This window comes from Wolffia australiana, chromosome 2 (assembly GCF_029677425.1).
Source record: "Wolffia australiana isolate 7733 chromosome 2, ASM2967742v1".
Classification (NCBI taxonomy): Eukaryota; Viridiplantae; Streptophyta; class Magnoliopsida; order Alismatales; family Araceae; genus Wolffia; species Wolffia australiana.
In genome coordinates this window covers 19,050,774-19,062,065 of record NC_135836.1, presented here as the reverse complement: position 1 = coordinate 19,062,065, position 11,292 = coordinate 19,050,774, and the positions used below count along the sequence as shown (strand labels likewise).

General features: G+C 39.0%; 1 protein-coding gene across 2 annotated transcripts; it reads right to left on the bottom strand.

Annotated features, from left to right (window-relative positions):
* Window positions 1–630: 630 nt before the first annotated feature.
* Window positions 631–4,630, bottom strand: LOC144699940 (uncharacterized). 2 transcript variants are annotated; one of them, XM_078571286.1, is made up of 7 exons: window positions 2,566–4,630; window positions 1,903–1,993; window positions 1,657–1,814; window positions 1,535–1,586; window positions 1,376–1,455; window positions 1,212–1,305; window positions 631–1,136 (listed from the first exon to the last, which is right to left on the bottom strand). In XM_078571286.1, exons 1-7 carry the CDS (start codon window positions 3,880–3,882, stop codon window positions 718–720), a joined length of 2,211 nt encoding a protein of 736 aa, XP_078427412.1. In that variant the 5' UTR covers window positions 3,883–4,630; the 3' UTR covers window positions 631–717. The 2 variants fall into 2 exon arrangements, with proteins under 2 accessions (XP_078427412.1, XP_078427414.1); XM_078571288.1 differs by having other exon boundaries at window positions 631–1,133; window positions 2,566–4,624.
* Between the last annotated feature and the right edge of the window lie 6,662 nt (window positions 4,631–11,292).

Below are 11,292 nucleotides of genomic sequence, written 5' to 3'. Positions count from 1 at the left end.
AAAAATTATGCAAAATACTCACAACTAACAGGTTAAACAGAGTAGATCCTGAAGAGCCTTGTCCTTCTAGCCAGCCTCTAATAGGGCACATCCATAATGAGGCGAGAGAAAGGGGGCAAGCAATATTTATCCAATAGGTTTAACATTCCTAAAATGCTCTTTCTACAATTTTGGGATTACTTCCATGCGATGGAGCTCTCACTTCCCACTAGTGTAGAAGCTCTTCACTTGGATCAATTTTTTTAATCCTGGAACGTGGGAGATGGGAGTCTTGGCACCAAAAGACTGTCTACTTTTCCTCGGTTGATTCTTGACTTTCCCCAAAATCTGTTCTTCATCCAAAGCGGCCCAAAAGACCAAAATCTGCCTTCTTCAAGCAAATTTGAGCTGCTGTGACTCATTCAGAAGATTTTCCAACTATTATAAGCCTTCATTACCTTGACTGAACCTGGTTCATCTGCAGTGGACGACGTTTTTTTAATTGCAAGCGGCATGAGCTTCTGCAACAGCTCTCTCTCTCTTCCTCTCTCATTTGCTGTTGTATCTTCAATGTTGCAACCATCTCCTACTCCCTCTCTTCCAATCTTCTTTCCATTGTTAAGTCTTCAAGTGAGATCTTCATCCACGAGGTTGAATCCTTCAACGAATATCATCAACCTTGAGGCTCTATCTATATCTCGCTAGCAGCCCAACAATATAAGTATAATGAGTTATCTATCATTTTCTTTCTGGAATGGACGGGGAAAGGCTCCCAAAATTCTGGAAAGCTCTGATGTCCCCGCCGCGAGAAGCAGCCACGATCACCATCCCCCACGCTGACCCTCTCGCCGGCGGCGCTGACCCGCCGCCGCCGCCGCCCGCCGCCACAAGCTTCTCCTCCGGCCACGTGGCAATCCCCCTCTCGTGGCGGCGGCCGCCCGGGCCCACCATCGAGCTGGGCCCGCACCACGGCACCGCCGCCGTCACTTCCCGGCAATGGAAGTGCTCGTACGTGCGGTTGACCCGCCTTCTCCCCCCCCACGACGCCACGTCATACTTCCACACGCACACGTGCGAGTCCTCGCTCGGCGAGATCACGAACTGCCCGTCGGCCGTGAACGAAGCGGCGATTTGGCTGCTCGTGTTGCGCATTCCTGCTGGTGTTCAACTGTTCAGTTACGCACCCGTTGATAGTATCAGATCAGTCGTAGAATCAACGGCTGCGATCTTACCTCTGAACTTGTAGACCGAATCGAGGCCGTTCACCACCCGGATCCTCGAGTCCGCCGACGTGATGAGAACTTCAGACGATCTCCCCGGCGCAAACTTCACATTAAAAAAAAAAGAAATGAAGGGTCTTTATTATATGATTAATGCCCATCATCTGACGAGGTACCTGGAATCCTGTGATCTTCTTATGATGAGATTTCTTCTTGTTTTGCAGGGAGATCTGACCCCTCCGATGCAGCTTATTGTCTAAGAGCGCCGATCAAGATCAAAAGGTTATTCTGTCTGCAACATGCTCATTGCAGGATAAACTATGATTTGTTTTTACCTGACGTGTCATACTCGTAGCACCCACCCTTGTGTGACCCCACTAATGCAGCCTTGGAGAAATAAACAAAGACAAAATTATAATCAATATAATATGTGTTTGAGTAAGAGCAGATCGGTCACCTCGCCATCGGGTCTGTAGCAGACGGCGGTGATCATCTCGCGAAGGTCGCTCCAGTCGATAACATGGCGATCTTGGATGCTCCATATTCTCACTTTTGCGTCCAGAGATCCGCTGATGAAGTAGTTGTCGTTGATGGGGTTGAATTGAATGCACGTTACTGCAAGTCCCAGGAGCAATTAAGATCACCATTTCATGAATCTTTTAGCTATATTCAGACGCGGTCAATAAGCAATTATCGTAAATACCATAATCACTGTGAGCGAAAACCTTCAAGCAAGCATTGCAGGACATGTGCCACAGCCTGACTGTTTTGTCCATCGAGGATGAAAGCAGATACTGCAAACGTATGAGAGGCAGATCACAAGCTTTTACTGAGGTTTGTTCAGATTTCGGCAGAAATTTTAAGAAAAAAGAGCTAGCATAGGATCGTTAAAGGCCCAGCTTTTTTTCTGGGTTTTGTATTTTAATAATGAGCGGGCTTTCGTCGAGTTCAGTGTTTTATGCATCAAAGGTCCAAGCTGAAGCCAAATTTATGTTTGAACCCTGATTCTGAAAGCGTTTTCTCAGCAAATTTGCCTTCAAATCAAGAAACTAAGGTTGCAGATAACATCATTTGTATCATCTAAAGTCAAATGAGGTGAATCAAATCAACAGAGTGAGCATTTAATTCTATACACCAAATAAAAGCAAGTGGTAAACTGCGCAAGATAATTGAGTTTACAGCTGCATTATTTCCATCGATAGACAGAGAGAGAGAGGAAAATTTTTCTTATGATTGAAGAAATTTTGTTTTGAATAAAACAAGACATTCCATCTAAAGCAATGCACACGTTTTAAGATCAGATGTCGATGTTTAAGAAGATACTGGGAGCCAATAATGGGCAAAAGGATAAGGGAAAAAAACAAACCTCGGATGCAGACCAAGAGAGGTCAAGAACATCTTTAAGATGACCATGGAAAGATCGAACAGGCTTCTCAGATAACGCAAAAACATGCTCAGGAACCAGAATCCGTTCAAAGCTAAGAGATTTCCTCAAAGCAGACCCTTTTGCCCTTTGCTTCGGATCTGCAAGCTTTTCTCGATACCCATCTCCAGAAATAGAAAAACAACCAAAATTCACTTCCTGCGGCAACCATTCATCCATGTTCGTCTCCATCACCTGCCAGACACGGATCACTCTATCTTCTCCAGCGCTCGCAAGATACCGGCCGTCCACGCTGAATTTCACAGTCCAGATCGATCCAACATGCGCTTGAATTTCTTGGCTCATGTAAAGGGCAGTCAGATTCTTCGTAGAGCTTCCGCATTGCCGAACCTTGATTCTCCTCGGGACGTTGTTCAAGCGCGCACCTTGGCTATCATCCGTTGTGGAAGTATCAAGATCGGCGCTTTTCCTTCTCTCCAGACGTTGAACGACTGTTTTCAAGCCTCTGAGCAACCTTCCCTTCTTCTTCATCATCCAACGATCGCCGATTAGGGTAACGCCATTTGGGCAGGCGATTTCTCTCTTCCCAACGCCGGTAATTCCTCCGCCTCCCCCGTCTTCTTCCACGCTCTGCCGTCGCATAAGCTCCTGAACAATGGGGGAGAGGCCGATGACGGAGGACTGGAACTCCTCCATGGTGAACTGCCTCCCCGTCTCCACCTCTCGTAGCCTCTTCCACATCCCGTCCTCTCTCACCTCCTTCACCACAAACCTCTCCCCGTTGTTCAAGTTCTTGATGGTGAAGTACTTGTCGCACTTGGGTTCATCCTTGTTTGAATCCTCGCGATCGGAGCCCGGAGAACCGACAATCCGATGTTCTTCCTCCCGAATCGATCTCGACCCGTCATCGTTTCCGGGGAAAGAGACGGGCTTCAACCGCGAATTCTGCTGTTCTTCGCAGACTGCAAATCTCTCCGTTCTATCTTCGATAACGGCCCCCTCGTTCTCGTCTTCTTCTTCTTCTTCTTCTTCTTCTTCTTCCTCTCCTTGATTGCGCTTCCAAGCTGATGAAGAACCAGAGAGAAGGCCCATCTGCCACAGGAGGCGGCGCCGGCGCTCCGCGACGGAGGACGGCTGAGAGACCCAGATGTCGTACATGGACGGGTCGTCGCCGGAGCGGCGGCGGCGGCGGCGGCGCTGCGGCTCGGCGTCATCCTCGGAGGCGGAGGTGGACGAACAGGACGAGGAGAGGATCCGATCCAGGGAATCGTGAAACTCCTCGTCATCCGAATTCGTCATCTTCTGGGCGGTGTCATCGTCGACGAGGGTGGGAAAGAGAGAAGGAGAAGCGGCACTCGTTCGGCGTGCTGTCGTCGTGGGTCATCCTTCCGCCGACAGATGTCTGTTTGCAGGCTTTTCGGGTGGGGTTGTCAGTGGAGATGTCATCGAAGAGAGGGCTCAGGCGCCGCCGGAGACGACGGCGGAGGAGGGAGGGGGGTGGACGGAGACGACGGTTCACGGACGACGTCGGAGAGGTAGTAAATGAAATAAAGATGGATGCTTTGGGCGAGGTCCCCCCCCCTCTCTCAAAAGACCCACATGCCCGCGGTACCGACACAAGACGGAATCTTTACCTGCTTCTTCTTCTTCTTCTTCTTTCTCCGCTTCCGATCTCCGCCCGTTGGATGTCTCTCTCTCTCTTTCTCGTTCTCTGTCACTCTTTTTTTCTCCCTTCCTGTTCTCTCTCTCGGTTTCTCACGCCTCCTCCCTGCTTCTCTCTTCCTTTCTATTTTTCTGGATTTCCCTCTTCCCCCGTTTCTTTCTTTTCTCTTTATGCGTCTTTTTTTACTCTTAGTTTCTCTCTCTATGTCTCTCTCCGTCTCAGTTTCTTTTCTCTTTCTATCGGTTTCTCTCTATGTCTCTCTCTCTCACTCATTTTCTCTCTATATTTCCCCCAGTTTTTCTCCCTCTCCTTTCTTCTCTCTCTATGTCTCTCTCTCAATTTCTCTCTCTGTGTCTCTCACCCTCTTAGTTTCTCTCTCTCAGTTACTCTCTCTGTTTCTCACCCTTTCGATTTCTCCCTCTCTCTCTCTCTGTTTCTTGCTCTCTCAGTTTCTGTGTTAATCTCTCTCACTTTCTCTCTTTCAGTGTTTCTCTATCTCTCTCAGTTTCTGACTTTCTGTCTCTATATTTCTTTCTCTCTCTATGTTTCTCTGTATATATTTCTCTCTCTCAGTTTCTTTTCTATCTCTATGTTTCTCTCTATATATTTCTCTCTCTCAGTTTCTTTTCTATCCCTATGTTTCTCTCTATATATTTCTTTCTCTCTCAGTTTCTTTTCTATCTCTATGTTTCTCTTCTCTCTTGATGTCTCGCTTCCTATCTCTATGTTTCTCTCTCTCTCGCTGCGTCCTGACCCTATGGCGTTGCCTCAATGAATTTGTGTAGGAATTCCATGCGAAAAGAAATACATGAAAAGTTTTAATCGACTACAGTTTCCTTGGTTTAATTAAGCAGACTCCCACAACTATCGCTCAAATCAAGTAGTTTAGAACTCTGCTGCGCTACCATGTCGTGAAACAATTTCCTAGATACAACAAAACGGGGGGAAAAACTAGCTGGGCTCATCTCTCACCCTTCATAAACCAGCTTTCTTTTTCTACCTCCTTTTCCACGCTTTATTTTTATCCATCTCTCTATCCATCTCTATCAGTCTATCTACCTCTCGCTGCCTCGGCTCCGTCCTTTTCTCCCACTCGCTGTCTCTCGCACATTCACTCTCCCTTCACCGACGGTCTCACGTCGACCAAAAACGAAGCGTGAGACAGAGAGTTCTAGAGAGAGAGAGCTTTGACCGCATCGTAGTCTAAGGGCCAGCGTGTCCCTCTAGGGGCAATACCTACCGTGGAATTGAAGGCTGCCTGGCAGGGAAGATGACAACAGTAAACAAAGACGCGTCCTCCGGCCTTTTCCTTCGACCCGGTCTTCAGCTCATTAGCCCGTAGATTATCCTCCTCCCTCTACATGTTGACTTTACAGGAGTCGGTGGTAAGGGAAAATTAAACTAAGTCCCGCCGTGTAGTCTACGTCTTTCCACAGCGTAGAGAAGACATCTGGAACTGATTTGGGCTGCTAAACCTTGTCACTCTGACGTTCAAAAACTTGCACTCAACTTCAAAACACTTGGGCTGCTAAACCCGCTGTCAAGGTTAGGATTCAAGCTCTTACCAGCTGTGCTACGAGCTATGGCTAAAAGCAAGGGTGCTACATTACCTCTTAAACAGGATGTTGTTCTTCTGCAGTTAATGTGCCCCAACCCAATGTCTGCTTGTGATACCTGCAGCACAGTACAATATCCAGCTCGCTTGGCACCGAGCTTGATGTTTTTGTCTCAAACCTAACTGACCGTAGTTAAAGGGGAGACGACAGACACAGAGAGAGAGAGAGAGAGAGAGATATTGGTTGTCTATAGACTGTAGACGATGTAGCCATTTCTGAGGATTATTTAATAAAATGTGCGGGGAGATTTTTTCCTTTTTATGAAATGTCAACATAGTATTTTAAAGCATGCTATGTTTCACATGCATTGTCATTTAATACGGTTGGCTTCATTAGAGGTCAAAACCTAATCAGATTCATGGGAAATTTAGGAATATCTCGTAGAAAATATTGTGTTATGATCAAGATAGTATACAAAGAGGGAAACGGGAAGAGAAAATCAAAGAAGAAGAAAAAGATGAAGTAACAATGAATTCACAGGGAGAAAATCACATCACTTATGGAAGTAATTTTTTTAGTTGTAGATATGCTGTTTGATGTTTGAAATCCAATTTAGATGACTTTTATCCATATTGGTATCCATTACGGTCTATTCGAAGGGACAGGAAAAAAGGTTGCAGCTTGAAGAAGTCTAAGGAAATTATTGATAATGTCATTTCTGCTTTTCAAGAGAGCGTATTCCGAATAATTCATGTTGAAATTAATTTCGTACCATTACACAATTAGTTTATTCCTATCTCCCATGAATTTTTCTATAAATTAGTCATGTCATAAGTAAATTAAGTTACTGTACAGTTTCTTGATGATATATGATTGCCTTTCTTTCTCAATTGATTACTTCAATTTTGAGTGCTTGAATCAGTATCATATTTTACTATTTACAATTTCTATACATTTTCTAAAATTTTGGAATTCATATAAATGAAAATTCAGAATCAACATAGAAAATTAAGAAGATGAAATTATCATGAAACTGCATAAAATTGAATATTTTGATAGTATTTTCATGAATTTACCCAAAAAATGTATCTTCTAAGTATATATATACAATTGTTTTTTCTAACTTTTTGATGCTTTCAATCAGTCTTGATTTTTTGGCTTTATTTCATCTTAATATGATCTTTTACAATATGAAATGTCATTGAGGAATTTTGAAACTATTTTTTTTATTAAGACAACAGAAGTTTTCGTGGCATGGATATGACAATCAAAGTCAACTTGCATTTAAAATGATACATGTCATCATCAAAGGGAAAAATTCAGTGAATGGTTGGACAAAAAGTACTATATGTTATAAAAATGTATTATATAGACCATAATCATGTCATCATGTGCCAATAAGAACAATATGAATTTGAACAAGAGACCTTAATTTATAAATTATGTTGAAAAATTAGGAATCTACCTTACATGGCATTAGTAGCAACAACCATATATAAATATATTATTCTAAAGATAATGTATCAAAACTGAACTGTCAAGCTTATTTTATTTATTTTCTTAATTTATGGTTGAATTTGTCATTAGCATCATGCATTAAAATAATCAGGTTACATTAAGATAATGAAAATAAAATTTTGAATTAATAAAGATATGTTTGAAGGTTTCTTCCGTATAATACCTTCAAAATTTAACTATATTTTTTCATTATTTTAATGTAAACTATCAAAAAATATTACAAAGTTTTCATACTATTTATTCTAAACTAAATGTAGGAAGATAGAATGGTTGATATACAGGTAGATAGAAAATTAATTTCTTAATTTATCTAGGTTTTAAAATAGGGTAAGAATATTTGGAAATACAAGTATAGAGTTACGTTTAGGTGTATATTTATACATATGTTAGGGAAATCTGTGATAATTAGGAATTTATAATATTTATATTAATATATTTAATAGTATAATATATATATATCATAATAACACTAACTATGAGGATGATATGAAATATTATAATATCTTACTTGACATTTCTTCCTCTTTTCTCATTGGTTGAGAGATCCCTGGTTTGAAGTTAGTAGATAGACATAGATTGTGGCTCCCACTACTTTTCCTTTGAAGATAGACGTAAATTTTCCTTTGAAGACCAAATCCATATTTTCCCTCTCTTGTCTCACAAGCCCAATGGATTATATTTCAGCTCCCATAAAGTGCTCAGTTCATACACAATTCTCTCATTTAATTACAGAAAACCCTATGCATATGAGACCTTCATTTTAAACCATGTTTCATAATAAGTTGATTGTCATCACAAACCTTTGTTTTAACCCTCACAAGATATCTTAGGTAATTTAATTTTAATCCAAAAACTAATATACAATCCAACAATTGATGTGTGAACTATTACTGTCCTAATTATTATGAAGTTAGAAAATAAATATGAATTTTGATTTTATTTGAACCTTAATATTATGTCAGCTAGGTGAAAAATTGAAGCATTTTTCAGTGCAACCAATGAATTAATTTATTATATTAATGTGAATGCTTTGCCAAACTTCATATGTAGTTGGAAGTGTGATGACTCAGGATGTGTGTGTTTTAAATTTTCATTACTTTTCATAAATCATATTTAGTACACTACAGAAGCCGAGGGGAAGATATAGTTTCCCATGGGAAATAATCAGAAATATCTCTAAGATATGGAAATAATTAACTCCTCAATATATCCTACATTAGCTCTATACTTTTTGATAAAATAAATTAGGAGTAATCAAAAGATATTCGGCCTAATATTTTAATAATTTACCTTTATATTGACTGTTTGGAATAAAATTGGTCTATTAATATAGATAAACTAATTTACCCTCTTTGTAGTATAGCTTGTTCAATTGATATTTTTCATTAACTTCACCAAGAAACCAGTCCCATCAACAAGGGAGAAGATAATCTAAAATAATGTCTTGACTAAAATTATTTTATGTGCCAAAACTTAAGAGAACAAGTAAAAATATTCCAAATGATAATATGATGATATTTATATTTATGAACAATATAGCCCATCTACCTTAGGATATGGAGCATTGTGGGGAAAACCATATGAATTCTTAAGTTTTGAATTCTTTATTAATTAAAAAATATTGAATTCTTTATTAAGTAATTTCTCGTAAGTGAAACTATCGTTGATTACTTATCTTTATTAGGTTGATTGTATTTTTAAATTATCAATGATACTCTCATCAAAAAACTTATATCAGTAAATTCAATACCATCAAACCTCTTGCTTCAGCTTGCTTATACATGCAAAATGTGCATCAGCATTTTTCAAGGAGGAACTATTAAAATTAAAATGCCTACTATCTAACTTTTAAGTAATGGTGTCTGATGATTCATTATAATTTATATTTATTGTATTGAAAGAATGTGGATCGGTTGTTGGAGTTACTTAAATCTCAAAAGCATTAGGAGTTCAATTTTCATGCCTTATATAATATATATCATATATTAAGCATTGTTTCACTCAATTTTATAACACCACATAAGGAAGGTTCAAGTAGTAAACTTCAATTTCAGAGAAGGAAATATGGCCACTGAACTTTGGATATCCAAATTAAATGTCATCTCAGTCACTCAAACTTCTAAGCTAGCGAGTCTATCTAACCTTCTATCTAATCAGACCCAAAAACTTCTGGGTAATATAGTGATAACGTCAAATTATATAAGTAAAACAATGATTTCATACTTAATTTTTACCTCATATTTTTAGATTTTCTCTAGCATTATTCACCATTTAAGGATAAAATGATAAATATATGATTTATTTTCCTAAGATATATTTTTATTTTATTTTATTGATTTTTTAGACTAACTCTTTAGAGTCATGTGGATTTCTCACATCTTCTTGGAGTTTTATTTGATCGACAGGACTTAGGAAAATGTAATGGTGAATTTGAGATAAAAATAAGAGGAAAATAGAAATCAAATGGATAGTGAGAGGCCCATTCTAGAAGTCCATTCAAACCTCCTTAAAGACTGGGTCAATTAAATGTAAGAATTGTGGAACTAACCCACAATTTGAATTTGAATGGTCTATTTTGAAATCTGAGGAGGGCACTTGGGTTCAGGCTGGAAATCAAGAAATCTTAGCCCTCCAATCCATTGGAATTAAATCCATTGGCTGGGAGAGTTAGGTCACTTCTATTTATTCTCTTTGTATTTCATCTTGGATTTCTGCTCCCAACTCGTTGTTGGAGGAAAAGTGAATCAGATTTCTTTGATCCATTCTTTTTCTACAAGAGTGTGGGAGACAGAGTTCAAAGGTGATCAAGATTCTTGGAGAAAGAGCACCACTTGGCCCTTGGGGGACGTGACAACAAGGTTTGTGTGATCTCCTGAAGGTTTGATTTGAATTTTCTCACCATTTTTTCTATAAAAAAATTCAGAGAATAGCCTAGACTTCAAGCTTTCCAACGCATCAAATGGTGCTAAAAAATTCCTCGGGTAGCAAAAGTTACAACGATTTTTGTCCACTACTCATTTCTGCTGCAATTTTACCGCGGGAAATGCGGCCTAAGGTTCTATTTATCTTTAAATTTTTTACTGCCCTATAAAAATTCTTTAAAATAATAATAAATTATTAGAAGTTATAATAAAAAACATAAATACTTATTTTATTTATTTAAAATATTTTTGACTAGTTTTCTATCATTTAGTTGATTTTCTCTTTACAAAATAGTTAAAAATACAAAAAATATATAAAATCACCGAAGAAAGTTATTTCAAACTATATTTTAATTAAAAATTTCTTTCTCATTACCTGCTCCTTGAGTATTTGACCCTTACTTACCTTTTTCTGAGTTAGGAAAGTTTAATAAATATTGTTGCATAAATCAAAGCCTTAAACAACTTATTTAACAAAAATTATGATTTATCATATAGAAATCCTATCCCTTTCTTTAAAAAAATGAGAAACTTTTTGATGCAAGTCTTGATCTCTAGTATATAATTTTTATATTAAGATACTTCCACTTTTTCATTACTTAACCTATAGGTTAGTGATGTAAACACTTACATATTCGAGTTCAAGATTATTACTATTAAGCATAACTCATGAATCTAGACTTAATAAGATGTTTACCTTAGTTTGATGTTCTTATTTTATTCTGAATAATTTTTGGCAGATATCAAAGATAATTAGCACAGTAACCTATCAAAAGACCTTTTTAGAATTGTCAATAATTTCTATATGGGTATTGGTGTTTCATTTCATGGTGAGTCCACTAATAAAAGGCATATCTAAATAAAGAAATATTGATGTAGGACGACGACGGTGTCATCGTCCCGATGGGTAACTGAGGATGCTGCTCGGGTACCGCGATAGTGCAGGTTGATGTCGCGGACGTCGTCCTGATGGGTTGTGGGAGGTATCTGAGACAAAGCTCTGATACCGAGGGAGATGATACACGGACATCGTCAAAGACATTGTCCGTCG

What these genes read in the sequence shown, in the direction of transcription:
- LOC144699940 (XM_078571286.1), bottom strand. Translation starts at nt 3,882, where the DNA reads ATGACGAATTCGGATGACGAGGAGTTTCACGATTCCCTGGATCGGATC. An exon ending in GCTACAGACCCGATGGCGAG is followed by an intron (nt 1,587 to 1,656) that starts GTGACCGATCTG and finishes TATTTCTCCAAG; the next exon opens with GCTGCATTAGTGGGGTCACA. An exon ending in AGAAGATCACAGGATTCCAG is followed by an intron (nt 1,306 to 1,375) that starts GTACCTCGTCAG and finishes TTTAATGTGAAG; the next exon opens with TTTGCGCCGGGGAGATCGTC.